Source organism: Notamacropus eugenii, chromosome 2 (genome assembly GCF_028372415.1).
Source record: "Notamacropus eugenii isolate mMacEug1 chromosome 2, mMacEug1.pri_v2, whole genome shotgun sequence".
NCBI lineage: Eukaryota > Metazoa > Chordata > Mammalia > Diprotodontia > Macropodidae > Notamacropus > Notamacropus eugenii.
This window is the reverse complement of record NC_092873.1, coordinates 145,141,349-145,163,210: the sequence shown is the minus strand read 5'-3', so window position 1 is coordinate 145,163,210 and position 21,862 is coordinate 145,141,349. Positions and strand designations below refer to the sequence as shown.

The window sequence follows — 21,862 nt, the reverse complement described above, 5'->3', positions numbered from 1 at the left end:
TTGCTTGAACTATTATAGTTGACTAATTAGTGTCTCTGCCTCCTTCCCTCCCTTCTTCCCTCTCTGTTCCATCCCATACTGCCACTAAAAGTACAGTTCTGACAGTATCACCTTCCTTCTCAATACACTTCAATGATACACTTACCTCTAGGATCAAATCTACACTAGATTGTCATTTGTGGTCATATAAAACTTAACATGTTTTGATTCATCAGCATTCAAAGCTTAACTTGACCACTTTCTATCTTTCTAATTTTCTTAGACATTTTTCCTGTGGTTGGTGAAGATGAAATGACTGAGGAAGCAAAGGTTTGAGCTTCCAAACATACTGTATTATTAAATAGTGTATGCCAAACAGATTGGGACCAGGTCCCTCAGCTTTGGCATTGGATCCAAAAAATAGAGAGACAGATTTTTATGTACTAAAAGCAATCAAATAATTAAAAGAAAACAATTAACCAAGATATAAAATTAGGTAATTTGATTTCTAACTGGAGGAAAGATTAGAGACTTTCCAAGTTGAGAAGGAAAAAGAGCTATCCTAGTGTCTGTATTCAATCAAAGGAACACGCTAACAATAATTGATTGACCAGAACAGGACCAGTTTTCAGACAAGACATATGGATTGCTTGAAATGTACAATTGTGAGAAAACTCCTTGTATCCATGTATGAATCTGACCAGGTTTCTGGTCACCGTAACCTAGGTCCTTAGATAAGAGTCCCTGGGAAGCAGGTAGATATGGTCCAAGTTTCTCAATTGGCTAGCTTCAAACAATGCAATAAAATTTTCTCACAATTCTCATAATTGAATAAAGTGTTCTCACAAGGCAGTAATTGAACTAGATCTGTAATTGAATAGAAAGGGAACTGAACTAGCTCCAGAATTGAGTCACAAGATGAAGTCAGTGTGATTTACTCAATTCCCACTACCACTTGCTGTCCTCACTTTCCTCCATGCACTATAAGGTCCAGTCATACTGGCTTATTTGCTATGTTTTTCATACACAACACTTCATCTCTCATCTCTGTGCCTTTGCACTGGCTGTTGCCATGTTGTAATGCTCTCTCTCCTCACGTCTGTTCCTTGGAATTTCTGGTTTCCTTTAAGATTCATCTCAAGATCTATCTTCCTTCAACAGGAGGCCTGCCAATGTTCTCTAAGCTATTAGTCCCTTTTATTAAGGAACTAGTGTGTTATACTAATAATTATTAAAATTATTAAATTATGTAAAGTTATATTTACATTTTGTATATATCTTAACTTTTAAACTTTAACAACTTAAAACTACACTAAGACTTTTGGGACACCCTCTATATGCACATATCTCCCCAGGTAGAATGTGTGCTTCTTGAGAGTAGGGACTGTTTCATTTTTGTCTTTGCATCGTCGGTGCCTGGTACATAGTAGACACTTAAAAATGTTTTTTGTTTGATTGTACAGATTCTGAAAATGAACTAGGATTATGGTCCAGAATTGCCTAGGAGGAGAGTAGATTAATTTGTCTTTGAGAAATGATGGAGTTCTTTTAATGGCTCCAAGCTTCTTCCTGAAACAAAGGTCCATCCTTTTTAATATTAATCTTTTTCTTGCATTGTATGTCTTCAAAGAATTGTTGAAGCTGGAGATTACCCAAAGATCAGTAGTCACATGGTGGTTATGAACAGGCTGCAACACATTACAAATGAGTAGTTGTGCAGAAGATTAGGTGTAAAAGTATTGCCAAAGAAATATGTGGCCGGAAGATAGATGGGTCCGTAGTACAGTGATACTGAACAAGCCACATGCTCCATTTACATCCATGAACTATCAAAATGTGTAGAGGAATATTCCCCAGCTTATTGGTTGGATCTCTTGTGGTGAATTTCTGGGAGGATATGGATTAGAGTTGCACAGGATAGTAAGGCATGAATGGATTGCAATTGGTATCATTGGAGGCACTACCCACATTGAGGAAGTCATAGATCTGTCAAATTGCAGGATTTTAACACTTAATTACAGTTAGTAACACATTCTAGGATAAGAAAGTTTTCCCTATTAGAACTCCTGAAGAGGTGTGATTAGTGAACATATGATTGATTTCTTAATGCCTCAGTGGATCTGTGAACTCATCATTGTGGGTATTCCTTCCATCAGTGTTGATAGCAACCCATTCACACTTTCTCATCCTGTGTATTTCTTGTCCATATTCTATCATAGATCCTCCACAGAAGATCCATCCAATGTGCTGGAGGCCTTTCTCTAGGTCTTATACCATTTCGTGAGTACCAATGTAGCACTCAGGCTGTCCATCTTGTCATCTCTTTCATTATATGATTATTATATGACCACCTCACCTCTTTTTCCAATCATGTATTCACTCAGTATCATCATTTATGTCACTTCTTGTACATATCATCACTGGAAATAAACCGAAGCCTTCTTGTGTCCATTTTCTCTCCATTAACCTTTGGATCAACTCAACCCATGAAACAAAGATCAGTTGCTTACTGATGGCCTTTCTAACCCTGTTTAAGATTACTTTAAAACAATTTTCCTTAAAATATTACAAACAATTCCTTTCAGTCTTGTTTACTTGGTTAATTTGTACTATTTTCAAGGAAATAGCTTGCTAAACAAAAGCTGAATTCAGCCCAGAACTTAATTAAATTATCTCAGATTTGAATGAAATTGGAAGTGAATGAAGTATGCATATTAAAAAATCATCCTTTGCTAACAGCTTATTCAGTGCTTCATTATATGGAGGTGATCCTGACCTCTCAAAGCTATACCAGCGGTACAAAAACCTTAGCAGGTCCTCCTATACTCCTGTAACTGGCTTCAAGTCCAGTATAAGTTTGGAGAGATGTCACCAGGTTTGAATTTTTCAGCCCCAGCAACTCATGAAGACCATCTACTAAAGAACAGGTGGTTTGCAGTCTGCATCAGTGGAGGGAACAACCATCATAATAAAATCATGGATCCTTGAAGTACAAAAAAGTCATGCTAAACATAAGGCATCATTCATACTAAAATATATATTTTGCTTCAAAATTTTCAGTCTTTGAAATAAATCTTTTTTCCCCTCCAATCTCCACAGGGATATGTGTTTATGTATTATGGACTATCTAATTTCTATCAGAATCATCGTCGCTATGTGAAATCTCGAGATGATAGTCAACTAAATGGAGATCTTAATTCCTTAAAGGTAAGTAAAAATAATGAAATACAAGCTAGTGACACTAGTGATATCACCACTTACAATTTAACAACCAAGAAAATTTTCTGTGGGAAGATTTAATGTGGAATTAAAGGACAATATTTTATTGCATATATAACAGTTTTTATAATTAAATTTTCTAGAATTTGTGCAGATCAATGTTTTCTTACAGAGAAGAATTTTCAGGTTGTGGCTAGCATACTTTTGGGGGCTTTAACTTTACATTGTCATATTTTGCCCTGTAATGTTGAAACCTGGAACTGGAATGAACCAGAATTCATGTCATCTTGTGCTGGATTTCATGGTTGCATTTTGGATGTTTCCATCAATTTTAAAAGGTTTATGTAAATAAACTTGCATTGATATTGAACATTTTTATTAGAATTATACTTATAAATGTGCTTTGCTTTCTAACTCAAGTGGAAGTCAGGAGACCCTATATTTCTCACTGTTTAACTTGCTTTAGTGATGTTTTGTGTCCTTTATATCCTATTCTTGACAGTGTCATTGGTGTCCAGAATACCAGGCATCTTAGAATGCTCTTATTGACCATGAGTTGAGACTTGAGAATATGAATTGGGAAGTTTGTTGTTGCCCAAAGTCATGTTCCTTGGCCTACTGAATTCTCATCTACAGAAAACCAAGAAAGGCTTAGTTTAAGACCCTTTCTATATATTCAGGGTCCTGATTCAGTTTAGGACATTGGGGGCCCAGAGGATCTCCAGGGGATCCTTGTGTATCTCAGTTTGATGTAGGAGTGAAGAGGTACTGTGGGATACAAAGTAGGTTCCCATACCATATATGACTTGATGGATTTCATTTGGAGAGTGATGATCCTTGCTTCTAAAAGTGAATAGAAGAGAGCTTGCCTTCTGACACTTTGTAGTAAGCAGGTATTCCTCCTGTAAAAAGAAAAAGTATCTTTTATTGATGTTTTTTTCATATCACATTTGTTTCTCATTGTGATGCTGAGAACCAACATGGTGTAGTAGATAAAGAGCAGTCTTGAAACCAGAAAGACCTAGCTTCAAGTCCTGCCTCAGATGCATACTGTCTGAGACTCTGAGCAAGTCACTTAACCGTTCAAAGCTCTAGACAGCTCTCTAAGATTACACAGTGCTCTAGGCAACTCTCTTAAGACTATAAGTTATAGAGGAGGTGCTGACTTGCATTGGTAGAGGGTTTGTTTACCTGGAAATTCCCTATACCAATGAAATCACAGGTCTAGTCTCCCCTGTCTTTAATCCTTATGTCTAAATATATCCCTCCCATACCAATCCAACCGATGTTACAAGGATTAAAAAAGAAAGAGGGGTAAAAAGCAGTTCAAGAAAACTAACCAACATGTTCTCTGATTTTGACAAATATTTGCAAGAGTCTGTTTCCATAGACCTTCCCCTCTACAATATAGGAATTAAGGGGTATATTTATATATTTTCTAAACTTTTCTTGAGGGCCAGGATTCTTAGTGATTATAATTTTAAGATTTTCAGTTTCCTTTGAGGGAGGAAGTGGTTCTTTTCATTTACATTATTGTAGTTATTGTGTATAATTTTCCTGTTTTCACTTTGTTCATGCTCTAACAGTTCATATATCTTCTCATGCTTCTCTGAATACTTTTCATTCATCATTGTACATTAATATATCACAATTTATTAAATGTTTCCTCGTCATTCGCATTTGCTTTGTTACTAGTTCTTATGCTACCACAGAAAATACTGCTATGAATATTTAGGTATATATGGGAACTTTGTGTCTTTAACCTCCTGGTAGTATATAATTTGCAGTGGAATCTCTGGGGCAAAGGATATGGATATTTTAGTAACTCTTAAAAAATTGTAGTTCCAAGTTCTTCCCACAAGTGTGGACCAACAGTTCACAATATCACCTCCAGTGTAATAGTGTACTTGTCTTTCTGAGGTTCTAACAACATTGACTATTCCTATCTTTTGTCATCTTTACCAATTTTGTGCGTATCAAGTGCAGACTCAGTTGTTTTGATTTGCATTTACTCCTGTTAATAATTTGTAGAAATGTCCATATAGCTATTAACAGTTTGTAATTCTTGTTTTGAGAACTATTTTCTTTGTATCTTTTGACCACTTACACAATGGAAAATGGCTTTTGGTCTTACTTATTTGTCTTAATTCTCTATACATCTTGCATATCAGACTACTATCAGAGACAAATCTTTTTTTCAAATGGATCCTTTCTCTTATCCTTGTTTCAGTGATTTATTCAAAAGCTTTTCAGTTTCATGTTTGCAGAGTTGTCTTATCTTCTGTGGTTTCTTCTATTCTGTGATTAAGGACTCATTCCATGGCCATAATTAGGAAAGAGCTCTCTCCACATCTTTTATAGGGTTTATGGGGACACACATGTTCTCTATTTAGAGCACATATCCATTTTTAACTTATTGTGATACACAATTTAAAAATTTGATCCAAACCCAGTTTCTAACAACCTGCTTTCCAATTTTCCTGGCAGTTCTTGTAAAAGAGGGAGTTTTCTCCCAAGTTGTTCATGGTATTGTGGTTATTGAGCACTGGATAATTAAGTTCAATTCTCTGATGCTTGTTTACCTGGTTTGCTGTTCTGCTGATCATCTTTTTTATTTTTCTAACTAGCAACAAGTAATACTAATCCTCCTTTGCAAAGGTCCAGGTAATGTTACCAGGTTTTACTTAAGAATACATATTTAAGACCATGGGGCTCACAGAAACTAAATAATTTTTTGCATGTGTATAGCAAATACTGTAGTAGAGCAGTCCTATTATGGGTACTGGAGATAACTGGTGAGGTTTATATATTCTTTTCCACTCTGCCACTACCCTACTTCAGGACCTCAATATCTTACCTGGAATTTTGCAGTAACTTCCTAATTGGACTCCACCTTCTCTCCATTCTGCTCTGTTTCACAGTTTCCAAAACAATCTTACTTAAAGCACATGCATAATAGTATTCCCAAGCACAAGAAACTTCAATGGCTCACTATTGCCTCTAAGGTAAAATATAAACTCTTCAGCTTAACTTTTAAAATCTAGTTCCAGCCTAACTTTCTAAGCGGATTGCATATTATTTCTCTTCTTATACTTTATTTTGCCCTACTTGCTGTTTCTCAAACTTACCATTCCATCTCCAATCCTTCTGCCTTTTGCACAGCCTTTGCCCCATACTTGAAATACATTTCCTCTCCTATTTATTTCTCTCAGAACTTGTAGCTTCCTTCAAGCCTCATGTACTTACATATCCTGTGATCCTCCTAGAGCAGTGGTGGCAAATTTAAATCGAAGCAAACTCTGCATAAAGATTCCTGAGAGCTATATGTTGACTTAGAAAATCACATTGACTGTGTTTTATTGTTTTTTTATTTATTTTGTTAAATATTCCTACTTGCATTTTAATTTGAGTCTTGGCTGCAATGCTGTATTTGACACCTTTGCCTTAGAGCACCAATTGGTTGTTAGTTCTCTCTCTTTCCTCAAATTAACTTGTAATTATATGTTTTCTTGCTTGTATTCACCAATAAACTATATGTTTCTTGAGGGCAAGTACCATTTTTTATTTTTGTCTTTGCATCTTCAGTACCTAGCACAGGGCAATGTAAATAATAAAACACTTGTTGAATTAGAAGTGTTAGAAGCTAATAAATTCTTGCCATAAAAGATATTAGAATGCAATGACTACAGCAATGTAATTGAAAACAACATTAAACAGCAAGAAAATTGAACTAAAATAGAATGGACTGCATTGTTAAAGCACACATTTCCCCCTTTGATTAATAAATGTTAACCTATAAAATTGGAAAGTCGTGTGCAGGTTGCACTTGTTATCACGTACTTATGCTTAACTGTTTTCAAGGAATATCCTTTATGAAGGAATTTCAGCTGCATCAGCACAATACATTAGTTAAAAAATAAACTCATTTCATGGGGTATAAAAAAGGTAGTATTATATAATGGATTTGAAGTATAGGCTGGACCCTACATCCAAGAGAATGCTAAACTTCTGTAGCAAAGATTATGCATAAAATTGTGAAACTTTCTTCATTAATAGATAGGATGTGGTACTTTGCAGTCCTTAATTGGGCCTATCAACAGCATATTATTATATCATATTTATCTTTGTATCTCATCTTGTTCTGTAGATTAGATGCCTAATAAGTGCTTCCTGTTATCCAAATGATGAATTCTTTAAGACTACACCATATTTTAAATAGTAGATATTATCCTCTATCTCTTGATGTGCCTTCAGGACTTCCCTAAGAATTTAATAATATGAATGACATACATAATTAGTGTAAATTTATATTCAGTAACTGCATCACTGCAAAAAAAATGGAAATCCTTTAAGTTTTTGTAAAAAAATAATTAAGGAAAGAATAGTAATAATAGTCTTTTTACTCCTCTCTGCTTGATTCTCTATTCCATTCCCAGAAGAGGTTGTTTGAATCCTTTTGTTCTTTCCTCAAACTTCCCAAACTATCTATTCCTTCACTTTCTTAGCTGATGACCCTGACTCATACTTTACTGAGGAAACAGAAACCAATTTTATGTGGGCCCTTTATTCTCTTTTCCACATCTCAGAGTTCCTTGACGTAATCCCTCCTCTTTTCAAGTATTTGATATAGAAAAGAGAACTCTCTTCATGTACTCTTTATTCCATCTCCTCCTACCTTCTATAGCAGATTGCCCTCAGCTGTCATCTCCTCCCCCACTATTTTTTATTTCTCCCTGCCTTCTGGCTTCTGTATTGCTGCATACAAAAAAGAGCTCTCTAGGCCTTGCTGTCATCTCAGTCTCTTATCTTGTTCAACCAACATCTCTTCTCCGTAGAAACCACAGTTTGGCTTCTGTCCTCACTCAACTGAAATTTCTCTCTTCAGAGTTACTGGTAATCTCTTGTAATTACCAAATCTAATGGTCTTTTCTCAGTCCTTTTCCTTTGACACTGTTGCCTACCCTCTTTTCCTGGGTACTTTCTGTTCTCTGGGTTGGTGTGACACTGCTGTCTTGGTTCTCCTTCTCCTTTGCTGATTCTATAGCATGCTTCCCCAGTGCTCTGTCCTGGCTTTTCTTTTCTCTCTCCCCTTTCTCTTGGTGACCTCATCAACTCCCATGTGTGAGATCTTTTCCTATTCTAGTCTTAGTGTCTGTCATGTGTCTCCATATGCCTACTGGATATTTGAATATGGATATCCCAATGACATATTTATCTTTTCCACAAATCCTACCTTTCTTCAGAATTTTCCTATTTCTATTGAGAATACCTCTATCCTTCCATGGACCCAGTTTTACAGCCTTGGCATTATCCTTGGCTCATAACTCTCCTTCACCTCACATATCTGATTAGTTGCCAACTGTAATTTCTCCTTACCTTGCATCCTCTTTTCCAGTCATGCAGTCAGTTCAGGCCCTCATCACCTCTTGCTTGGACTATAGCAGTCACCTTCCATTTGGCTTCTGCCTTAAGTTTCTCCCAAACCCAAGATGTTTTCCTCAGTAACTGCAGCAGCAATAGCTAGCATTTATAAATAGTGCTTTAAGGTTTGCAGATTACCTTATGTAAGTTAACTCATTAGATTGTCTCAACAGTCCTTGCTAGGAAGTGCTATAATTGTCTCCATTTTACAAATAAGGAAACTGAAGCAAATAGAGTGATTTGGCCAGGGTCACACAGCTAGCAAGTGTCTTAGGTTGACTTCAATTGTTGACTTCAGTTGGACCCAGGTCTTTCTGACTCCCAAGTCCTGAGCACTATCCACTGCACACCTAGCTGCACTCCCTTCTTATCCTCTGCCTCCTGAAATCCCTCGTTGCCTGCAAAACTCAGCTCAAATGATGTATTCTATATGATGCTTTTTCTAATCTCCTCAGGTGCTAGTACTTCTTCCCTCCAAAAAAAATTACCTTGCATTTATTCTATCATCTGTATATTAAAGTACATTTTGTCTTCCACCAGTAAAATATAAACTGTCTGAACTCAGAGACTGTTTTATTTTTGTCTTTGCATCCTTAGTTCCTAGCTCTGTGCCTGGCAAAAAGTAGACACTTAATAAAATGTTTGCTGATTATTTTTTTAAGTCACTCTTCATAGCCCCAGTGTGCTTACTATATATGCACAGATTGCTGAGGGAGCTGAATAAATAAGAAATCTGGAGTGTAGTGATGTGAATTATCTCTCAAACTGTCTCCCTTCTCTCATCTTACCTGCTCTGATTTCCATCATAGCCTTTGGGACTATGATTGTAAGCCATCTATGTTTTAAGGATGAAGAATATATTTTCCTTCTTTCCTGACCACCTCAGAAAACTTGATAAGGGAAGAGAGGTTCAGTATAGGGGATTTTAATGATATATAGCAAGATGAAACTTGTCATTAAGAGCTTACTATGTACCAGGCACTGTGCTAAGTGTTGAGAACACCAAAACAAGCATAAAGAAAGTCTCTGGTCTCATGGAGTTTGACTTGTGATGGGGGAAGACAGCACGTGAAAGAGAGCTTAAAAGCAATGATAGTGGTGGGAGAAAGAGTGAAGGAAAGGGCTTACAGGGGCAGTGGAATTCTCCAAGGTGAGAAAGCCACAAGGACATGGTGGAGAAGTCTGGTAAATTAAGCGCAAATATGGGAGATGAGTGGTCACAGAAAGGATCACAGATTTAGGGATTTCAGAAACCTTCTTTTCCAGTCCCACCATTTTACAAATGAAGAAACTGGGGCCTTGAGAAGTTAAGTGACTTTCTCAAGGTTATATGAGTATTAAGTAGTAATGCTGAGATCTAAACCATCTTCCTTTGATTATAAATAGTTATGTCAATTCCTAATTCTTGTTGCATAGACAGAATAAAAACAATATTCAAGTGGAAGATATGAATATAAAATTAGTGCATATTAGTGTACTTTTCATATAGTTTCAACTATTATATAATAGCAACATACCAGCATAAGGTACTCTTTTGGGAGTATTTAAAGGTAAAAATGTTTACAAGCTTATACTTAACTAGTATGTTAAAACTGGAATTCTTTAGGGGTAACATTTATATGGCAGTGTTGACTACTACCTACTTATATTTTCTAGATTGATTTAGAGAATTTAGACCATGGTTTAGTCAATAATGTTTGTCTTTACATTTTTCTTTGCTATTTTTTTCTTTATAAAAATTAGAACCCCAGTAAGGAGTGTGAGCCCTATCGCAAGGATCAAGATAAGCCAATTGCTCCTTGTGGAGCTATTGCCAACAGTATGTTTAATGGTATGATCTTTTAAACTGCTGCTTGTTTTGAAACCTTATGACATTTTATATAGTCTGTTACAGATTTAATGTTCCAGTAACACGTGGATAGAACTGATAAATTTGACAGTTTTAAGTGTACAAAATATCTCTAAGGTTTTATTAATAGAAAACAACAGTCTTTACCTTTTGAGACTTACTATAGAATTTTGAATGCTGTTGACTTTTAGCAAATTTTATATTTGTGTGTGTATACAGAGAGAGAGAGAGTTGATAAATCTTTGCTCTCTTGTTCTACTTTTCAAAAATATTGTAAAACCTTTAGTATTTTGTGACTGGTTCAGTAACATATTTCTGTATCCTGCTGGGAAACCTTTTATCCATGAAAGAAGGATGACCAGCACTTAGCATAGGAGACACATACTTTGTTAGTGTTTTGTCCTATAGTAAATATAATTAAATGGTCTGCTAACCATTAGTACTACTAAATGAGAGGAGCAATGTATAATACAAATGCCATTTAACTTGGCAATCCATTATTGAATTTTGGGGGTGGTTTGGTGTAGGTGGGAGTATGTATTTATCTTGCTAATTTTCATTTTATTTGGGTATAGGAAAAAGCACTTGAATTCTCTTTTTGTATCAACTAGTAGTATGAAGAAGTGCCCAGAAGTATACTTGGTAATTGTGGGAAATTAATGTACAATAAAAAATGTATTACATAATAATACTCCAAGAAAATACCTAAAAAAAAGGAAATAACTTTTTATATATTTATGTTTATAGTGGTATTATGTATAGTAGTGAAAGTGACTAAAAAGACTGTATTCTGTCAGAGTAATGTCTTATGTGTATCATTTTTCAAAAATGATAAATATCTTAATTCAGAAATAGAATATTGACAGCTGTGCTGTCAACGAATGTTACAAAGGACCTGTGATTTTGGAAATTCACAGTAATCTGAGATTTGAAGTGTTAAGCATTATCCAAAGCTGAGGGAATTTCACTGACATGCCCATGGTAAGAGGCAGAGTGTTCCTACCAAAGACCTAAGTCTTTCCAGCTACAAGTCCCACACTTTATCCACTATGCCATATTGCCTTTCTCTTAGAAACTTTCTTTAAGGGTAGATTTGGAGATCAGAAAGTTCGTTATATATAGACTTAAAGATAAGTTGCCATTGTGGATTGTATGTTTGTACTTTTATGATAAGATTAATTGAATAAAAAATAAAAGAGGATTTATCTGATGTGCCAGAGGTCAGAAACTTTTTTTGTTAATATTCTCAGCACATTAATATTTAAATACTATTAATATTAATATTTAAAAATGAAGTAAATATTAAGTGAACTGGATAAGAAAAAAATCTTTATTTTCACTAGACTTTAACTAAAATTTATCATTTACTTCAATTTTGTGTGTAGATAGTAAAACATATTCTGAGTTCATAGACTTTACCAGAATGTCAAATGAGTCCATAATACAAAAAAAGTTAAGAATTCTTGTATTTAATGTATTTGTTTTGTGTCTGTCCTAATTGATTACAGAGAGATTTTTATATCAAATTCATCTGTACTAATTTGTAAATATTTAATATTTCATTTAATAAAATACAACAGAAATATCAAATTATTATTGTCATTATTTCTTCCCATATTGTCTTTGTAAAAATCCACGTGTATGACCTAGAACTAGAGGAAATTCCTTAAGGAGCTCCTGTATCCTTCTTTTACTGGTTTAATGAGTTTAGCAAATTAGCTAGTTGTTTTCTTGAATGTTAGGGAGAATCTGACCTTAGGACAAGAAAGAAAGCACAAGGGCAATAATCCTTGATGGCTTTAGAATGATGCACTGTCAAATAAGAGCATAAAGTAACTCTTACCTTTTTTGTCTCATTTTTAGATACATTAGAATTGTTTCAGGTGAATGACAGTTCACTTATACGTGTTCCTCTGCATAAGAAGGGTATTGCTTGGTGGACAGATAAAAATGTGAAATTCAGAAATCCACCTGGAAATAACCTGTCTGAAGTTTTTAAAGGTAAGGTGAAAAAAACCCCAAAACTTAAGGTTAAGATATAAATATTAAAATTTGTTAAAAAAAAAAACCCAAAATACATAACTTGAGGAATGCTAGAAGAGTCATTTGCATTTTCCTGTCTTGTCAGAAAGCTTAAATATCTCTTAATTTTTACTTTTTTTTTTTTTTTTTACTTTCCCCAGATAAATTGTAATATGATTTAAACTGTTTTTGGTAACATATTATAGAGAACTGACCTTGGGTTAGGAAGACCTGGATTCAGGTATTGTCTCTGGTACTTACCTAAGGATTGTGATGCTGGGCAAGTCAAATAATTTCTCAGTGCCCCCCCTTGCAGAGAAGGTATCCACCTGCACTGGTAGAAGGAGTTCCTCACTATGAACTCTCTATACTAATGACCCAGTCCCTGTTCTTAAGAGAATTATTTTTTTAATCCTGAAATTAGTTAACCCTTTCACATCTTGACTTTCCTCATTGTGGTTTTGATATATTGTGGTTTGATATAAGAACTTAAATGGGAATTTTGGGGGAGTTTTGTGGGTGTTGTAGACGACACGCAAAAGCCAGAAAATGACAAAAAAAGTTTTGAAACATAGAAATGCCTAAAGTATACATATAGTATTATATAATATCAACATATTTTATCTTTCAGTACTTTGAAAAATCAGAATTCTTCTCTGCTGTAAAGGGAGAGCCAAAGAATTTTACGTGGACTTTCCAGATTATGGGGATGCTGTGCCTCTAATCCCCACGATGTGGAAGGGATAACTATAGTTACTAATGTTCCATGAATATTCTGTATTTTAAAATTTAGATAAGTCTTTATATAATTGCTTTAGAGTTGTTAGCAGATTATTTTCTCCATCACAATTCTTGAGGTGTAGGTGACATGAATATTATTATCTGGATATCAGATTAAAGAAAGCCAAGGATAAATTAAATGACTTGTTCAAATTCACACAGTTAGTTGATGTTGGAGCTGGAGTTCAAACTCCGGTCTTCTTACACTTAAATGTAATGGCTAAGTCTTCCCTAAAAATAAAAATGTCAGATGATATTTTTACAGACGTTTATTCTGCTCATGGTATACCCTATTTTTACCATTGTTTTATTGACTTTTGAAAGTTACTCCAGTCTTTCATTTGTTTATTTTAGTGCTTTATATGTCACCTGTGTAATTGGCTTAATTTCTGTTCTTTTTTATTGTTATTAATGTAATCATTTTGTGTTTTGCAAAATAGGAAATTATGAATTCAGCATATGATTACATTTAAATCTTCAAGATACAGAAAAATATTTTAAATTAAGTATTTTAAGTCTTTGTATAATTTTTTGGATGGGATTTTTCTGATGGGATGAAAATTTTGCTCAATTTTTTTTTCAGGTACAACAAAGCCTATAAACTGGCCTAAACCAGTATATGAATTGGATGAAGATGAGGAAAACAATGGATTCATAAATGAGGATTTTATTGTGTGGATGCGTACTGCAGCATTACCTACTTTTCGTAAGCTTTATCGTCTGATAGAGAAAAAGGGTGGATTGCATCCAACTTTACCCGTTGGACAGTACCTTTTGAAAATCACATACAGTATCCTTTTTTGCTACATTTACAGAATCCAGACGTAAAAAAAGCCCTTTGAGATATTATTAAATACAGTCTTGGCTGAACAAGCAATTTTTTTTAGTTTTTAGTTTATGTCACTGTAATATTATTTATTTCCTTTTGTTGTTATTCAGGATATAGTTAAGAGTATAGGGAACTCTCAGAGGAGGAAATTTCCACTAACAATGTAGGTTAGCACCTTCTCTTTAATTTAGAATTGTCCAGAATGTGAATAGGTTAAATTACTTGCCCAAGGTCACAGGGCCAAGATATGTCAAACATAGGACTTAACCCAGGTCTTCTTGGTTCTCTATCACCTATACCACATTGCTTCTCTGGATGGGTTATTTCATCTAAATGTGGTTAACCTCTATTTCATACATGCTTTATTTAAGTTTTAAGAAACCTAATTTTTATTCTTGTATTACGTCTCTGAAGTTTAAAAATGCTAATTCATCCAAGAAGTTCAGATAATCTCTCAGTAATATCTTATATTCCTTACTAGTAGAGTAAGGGCATCTAGATGGTGCAGTAGATAGAGTACTCAGCTTGGAATCAGGAAGACCTGAGTTCAAATTTGGCCTCAGACACTTACTAGCTGTATGACCCTGGACTTATTAATTACATATTGGGCTAGTAATGTAATTAACTCTGTTTGCCTCAGTTCCTAATCTGTAAAATGAACTGAAGATGGAAATGGCAAATCACTACAATTTGCCAGGAAAACTACAACTGGGGTCATAAAGACTTGGACATGACAACCACCAAATTTTAGGATGATTGTTCTCAGTGAATTAAAGCTTAGCAAAAAAAAAAAAAAAATAAGTTAAAAAAAATTTTTAAACAACTGCTACTCAGATTTACTATTAGCCTATCACATGAATCATAAAATATGTGTGTATGTGAATATATATTTATGTATATATATGTATAATTTGCATCAAAATTAATATATTAACAATGCTTTCAAGGAAAATGCTTCTTTGACTCCTTATATCTGAAGTGACTAGTGGAATAACATAAACCAGATATATTTTATTGTAATAATAAGTACTCAGATACAGGTATATAGTGCTTTAAGATTTGCAGTGCACTACATATATACACATGTATGTGTATATATGTATATATTCATATATCTAAAGAGAGACTGCTATTTGTTGATAATTTCCTTGTTTTATAAACTGATCAGTAAGTCCTCATTTAATATTAAATACAGAAATTAATTCTGAATACCAAACATATCCCTCCCATGTTACAACCACCTTAAATTACAAAAATTAAAAAAATGGTAAACAGAAAAACTATGTGAAAAATTAAAACTAAGATATCTGCAATATTAAAAGAATGTCTTCATTGTTTTTACATGTAAATATTTTAGTTACTGCTGAGACAATCTCATTCTTAAATCATTGTGCCAGAGTATTACTTATATAGTTCTTGTGGTTATTTAAAATACCACAAGTTTATTCATTTCTTCTCCAGTCCCATAATCTAGCATGTCTGATAATTTTTTTGGAATGTCAGGGTTTATTTTTCCATAGGTATTTGTAAGGAAGTTACATCCTGGGGCCAAAATGCAACAAATTAATTGTGCTAATAAATTGTCAAAATGTAAAATGCCAATTTAAATAATGTTTTCAAAATAAATTAACTGTTCATAGAAAAAATATTCCTATACTATCTTCAGATTATCCAGTACATTCTTTTGATGGACGAAAACGGATGATCTTGAGCACCATTTCATGGATGGGAGGAAAAAATCCATTTTTGGGAATTGCTTACATTGCTGTTGGATCTATCTGCTTCCTTTTGGGAGTTGTACTGCTAGTAATTCATCATAAATATGGAAACAGAAATAATAGTGCTGACATTCCCAATTAATTTTGTATTCTGAAAAGAAATCTGCATGTGCATCAAGGCCAGTCCAACCCAGCCTCACTGTTGAATGCTAAATGTCTGGTTAGTATGTCATTTCTGAAGCTGGCTGCATAACTCTTTTTTTCCTTTAATTTTTTAAGAGCCTTGTCCCATGCTTCTTCACTGTGGATGACTTGTGAAAACATGACGGGTATATCAACTGAAATTAGCTATAGCTATATTGATCATATCAACACTGTGACTGCTGAAATTGCTTTTTATGTTTGCTTTTTATTGGACAGGCCACATGATGTATACAACCTCTTTTCCATGTAATGTTATCTGCTGCTTTACTGTTTGTGCTCCATGGGTAATATTATATACATATATAATGCTGTATAAATATGCTTATTATATGAAGAAAAGGGTAACAAGATATATAGGGATATAGTATGACTTGGTATCCTTTCAGAAATCAAAAGGTTATGAGAAGGTAAAGAAAGTTAGAAGTAAATAAAACATTTCCTCTCTTTCATATGTTGTATGCATAGGCTTTAAGTATCATCTTGGTTAAGGTGGTTAATATATTCTATTTATCCAGTAGAAACCTATGTCAAGCCTAGCTCTGATGTAATAGGACATGTTTAACTTATGTAGCCTAGGAATAAATTATTAGTCATGTCTAAAGGGATTAGGCCACTTACCTTCTGGGTAGAATTTTTTAAATTCTTACTTCCATTTGTTTAAGTCAGTAAAGCCAGGTGTCCCAGTTAACTTTAAATGTTTCATGTCTTGGTCATTTATTTCCCTTGGAGCTTCCTCTTCACAAGAGAAGAAAGAAAAGAAGCCGAAATGGGAAAATAGTACTCTTTGGTGGCAGAGCTATACCTTCTGCCTAAGGAAAACCAGGTTTAAATACTCAAAGGCTGTTAATATTTCATTACGGGAGATGTTTAGCATTGAGAAATTTGCCTCGCCATTGGAAGCATCTCAAACTAATTTTATTTTTACAGGTAAGTGTTTTGACTTGTGTGCTAAAGCTGTAGTCCAGAACACATTAAGAATATTAATCTTTTTACCTAGGAATTATTCCATTTTCATAGATGTGAAGTATGAGTGTATGTTCAACCTGTTATATAATTAAGATGCCAATTCCTTTGGTTGGTTTTCCTAGGACTTAACTTTAAACAAAATTCTTTAAAACTTACTGATTCAGAGGGAGATTATGCATATAATAAATTATAATGTATATGGTGGAGGTTATTTTATATGCAGCTATCTTGGTAAATTATACATATTCAATATTAAATAAATGCTGTAATTTGTTAATGAAACTTATTCTTGAAGTGAATGTAAAGTTATTTTCTACGTGCATGAAAAAATGTAAGAAAAGATGGCTTAATTGAGTTCAAACTTTGTTTTTGTTTACTAAATTTAATCTTCAGTATATGTATCTGTATATTTACATAGAAAAGGTATGTTTATTCTGAATTTGTGTTTTAAACCCATGTTATATTTTAAATCAAAAGTCTGGGTATTGTATTAATTTTCTTTAGTTACATGCTCATTTAAAAATATAATGGTTAATAGTATAAAAGGTGCCACACGACTTAATATTTTATATAAATTTACAATTAGATTATATGAGTCATACACTGACCTTATTCCTTCATAAGAAAATGACTTGCATGGCATCCTTAACGTGACTATCACGGAAACTTTCAAAAATCTGACACTATAGCTACATAATGTGTCCATTACATGAAAGCCTTTTCATTTTTTAAGTTAGCTCCCCCGATTTGGTCACTTTTTTTCAACGTTTGGAATATCCTACTGGACAAGTTATTTACTTAGGAATTACATTAATAAGGGTTCTCTCTTTCTCACTTGTACAAATTGACATCAAGGAGTGTAAGGAGAAATATCTTCAGTCTTTTAATTTAATCTAAGGGACTGGGGTGCTATTAAAAGAACAAATGAAGAGCTTTTTCATGTCTAATCTATTTAGATGGAATCCTAAAATGGCTTTGAAGTTTATCCATCTTACAAATATATCTTAGGCCTATATCATCTCCTGTCTCTCCTCACTTGAGCCATATAAAAATTAATTGTTGCCTAAATCTAATGAATTTGGAATATTTATTTGTCTTTGTGAAGGATGAAGGAAGAGAAATATTTTTACCTTACAGGCTTTATGCCAGGTTTGGGGCTATATAGGTGGTATTCTGCTTTCAAAAAAAAACTGAACTTAATTTTAAGACACCTAATTTATAGGTTGGAGAAGATTAGTAAATACATTAAAGATTGTGTGTGTTAACTTGCAGGAAATATTTTGAGGTGTTTAAAGGTTTCCTGTTTTAAGTAGTTATACAGTAAATAAAGGCTTAAGAAATTTCATTGAAATCGTAAGGCAGATTTTTGTTTAAATTGGAAGATTATTGTATATTACTTAGTAGAGGAATACCTAACCAAAGGGAAAGTTAAGTTGGAATATAATTTATTGATTGACTGGTGATGAAATTTCTTTATATTTTTGAGAGATTACTTTGTTAGCATCTGTTACAGCTTAATAAAAACAAACTGGATTTACTTTGGTATATTGGCCATGTCTTGTTAATAACATGTTGGTTTTATTGATGAAATTCAAATTCAAAGGCAGCCTAAGCTCAATGAATGAATGTTAATAATTCCTTGCTTATATTTCATTTAATATTTCCAGTACTGTCATCTTCATTTTTTAAAATTATAGATACTTCAAATCAGAGAATACTACTATGCATAACTGCTGAGATTGGGGTGGGGGTGGGGAATGTGTTAGAATTTCTACGTTTGAAAACTTTTAAAGTCTAATGAGACCTTCTTTTTACCTTTTAAAGAAATTATCAGATTCTCACCTGACTCTTGTCAAACTGTTTAAGGCTGCTGTTAGGTAGAAGTAAAAACATGCCAATAGTGAGGTGAAGAAGGTATGACGTGGCATTTAGGAAAGGTTATTTGAGATTGAAACATATGCTGATGGTTTTGAAAGAATAGGAAGAAATTGTTAGTGAATGGGCACCCAATTTGGTCATTCTTCTCTTTGTGATCTCCTGGATCTTCTAATGTTCAGTTTGGAAACATTGCTTTAGCATTGTTACATGGTGCTATGTTATTTGTTAAGTAACTGTAAATGTAGGTTCCTAAGATTTTTGAAGGCAAGATACAGTTTTTTTCCTCCACCAATTTCTAGCTGAATACCTTACCTTTGTGTGGAGATGACCCTGGGTTATTATCTAAGAGTCCACTGGGAGAGAACAAGCTCAGTGGGCCATTAAGTGATGAATCTTTTAACCATGGCAATGCATGAAACTCGTAAAAATGTACAAAGAATACAAAGACTTGCATAGTTCTTAGTCTCCAACATTATTTTAATTATTGGCACTCAATATATGATTTTTATAGAAAAACATTTAAATTGACAAAACCACTAGGGAAATCAAACTATACATACTGACATTCTTATTATAAATGAAAAATGAGGAAAAGTATAGTTTTATTATGTATCAGTGTATAATTTGAAATATAAATAAAGCATTTCATGGAATATTTGATCATCTCATATTGATTTGCACACAAAGAACATTAGCAAATAGACTCTCATGAACATAAGTGTAGCTTATATGTCAGCGTCTATTGCAGAGGATGAAATAGAAAATACTCAGTGATTTCAAAGCCAGGGTGGGCATGGGGAAGAATAATATGTTGGAAAATTCATAAGAATCAAGAAATGAAAGAAAACTTTAGAAAAAAAAATCTGCACATTCTATATCATGAATACCTTAAGAAACCACTACCGCCACTTCCATATTACAAAATAAATTTTAAAGCACCAATCATCAAAAAAATTTGGTATTGATTAAAAGATAGAAAAATGGATTAATAGAACAAACTAAAAAGGGAAAATCAGAAATGATAAAACTTAATGACCTAGTATTTGCTAAATGACAAAACATAAATCACTTGAGGAACACATTATCTGATAAGAATTTCTGGCAGCACTGGAGAGAAGTCTTGTATCTCCAAGATAATATTCACAGTACCAACAGCAGCTATGAATATGCCAGCGTAGTTCTGAATCACAAAATATAACAGACTCTCCATATAAAAGGCAGAAGAAAACATTCAGATACCAGAAAACTGTATAACAACACCAGAAAGCCAAATCCCAACACCAGAAAACTGAATCCATCATGGTAACAAAGAGTTTAATAACACATTATCCTTGCAGGGGACACCTCCATTCCCAAGACTTCCCCACCCTGCTGGGGCCTTCCCACAAGCAAGCACTTACAATCCTAGCTCTCTGCCTGCGTGTCTTCTCTCTCCCTCCACTCTGATCTCACTCACTTCCCAGTTTTACTCCATCCTTCCTCTTCCAACCATTCAGCAAGCTCCTCCCATCACCTGTGATTTAGGCTTCCATGTGATTTAAGCAGGTCACATGGGCCTACATTAATGGATGGGAAAGCTCTTCAAATTAAGCAATTCATCCCCAAGATAATTTTTATCCATCACATAAGTCAAAGGGGCAACTGGTGTCAACAGAACTTTACAACAATATAACAGAGATCACACAAAGTAAGCACACAGAAGAATATCTTAGGGTAGGGCTTGAGCACAAGCACCCCATCATGCTTCTCTTGAATGAATGGGGCCCAAAATCTTAAAGTAAGGGGTGAAGATCTTTTCTTCCATAGCTACTTCCTTCTGAAACTGGATATAAAGCTGTCCCTGCCCCAAGAGGTCCCATTCAAGAGGTCAGTTCTTTAGCTGGCAACTGGAGCTTGGTTGACTCCAGATCCAGGGGTGACACATCACAGTCATAGATGGGGCATCCTCCTAAGCGACCAGGCATCTGCAGGTGGAGGGTACCAAACCTGCAGGAAACAAATCCAGCAAAGAAGTTTAACAGACAAAAAGCCAAAAAGAAAGGAAACAATAACCAGAAGCAGGGTGGATATAGGGTCAGCTATGCTTCTGGAGTCCATGAACCCACTGTCATAGCCTTATTCACGTTAGAATATATGAGTTAAGAATACAATTGGGTAACAATCTTCTGAATAAACAAGTTATGGTATTATCTTTCCCATTGTGCTATAATTTCTACAGCCTTTGGAATATGGTCTGACTTCCATTTTACCTGTACTTTAGCTCCCAATTTTATTCTATCAGTAGCACCCAACCCTTCACAGTTCCTCTGCTAGTTATTTCTGAAGGAGGGTCAGTTTTCACAAGGGGTATTGTTTCACAAGGAATAATAATCACTAGAACTATTATATCATTTTTATAAAACTACATGGGTTCTTCACCTAAGTTTTGGAATGTCAATAATTTCTTCTTAAAAATTAGAAATTATCACTCCAGCCAATACATATATTCCTTGAGCTGCTAATCCTGATTTAAGTAATGTCCATCCAAAATGATTTTTTAGGGATTCTCATACATGTTCCAGTAGAGATTTTTCTTACTTCTTTTCTATCCATCTAAAATTCCTCTAAATAATGTAGACCACATTCTGCCAAACCAGTTATCACTGCATTTGGTGCTAGGATATCTGACTTCACAGTCTAATATTCAGTATTTGGAATCTTATGTGTTTGTTGTTTTCTAATTTGCGGTCATCATTCTGGCTAGAGGTGTACATCCTCCCAATGGTCTATTATTCAAATTACGTAAAGCAGTGAACAAATTATCTCTCCAATGCTGACATGAATTATTAGAACTTAACTTCCTTAGCTGTTCTTTTAATAATCCATTCTTTCAATTAACCTAGATACTTGTGGATAATATGGAATATTATATGTCCATTCTATATTGTTTAATAAATAATATCTCTACATTTCATTACCTTTGAAATGTGACCCGTTATAACTTTTAATTTGCATTGC

General features: G+C 34.1%; 1 protein-coding gene across 1 annotated transcript in view; it reads left to right on the top strand.

Moving 5' to 3' along the window:
* TMEM30A (transmembrane protein 30A) overlaps window positions 1–21,862 on the top strand; it is a 66,682-nt gene that overhangs the window by 29,117 nt on the left and 15,703 nt on the right. Inside the window, exons 3-7 of the mRNA XM_072642626.1 lie at window positions 3,079–3,186; window positions 10,363–10,450; window positions 12,332–12,469; window positions 13,854–14,060; window positions 15,766–16,037. Coding sequence (XP_072498727.1) covers window positions 3,079–3,186; window positions 10,363–10,450; window positions 12,332–12,469; window positions 13,854–14,060; window positions 15,766–15,959 — 735 coding nt within the window. The 3' untranslated portion in view covers window positions 15,960–16,037. The remainder of the gene's footprint in view (window positions 1–3,078; window positions 3,187–10,362; window positions 10,451–12,331; window positions 12,470–13,853; window positions 14,061–15,765; window positions 16,038–21,862) is intronic.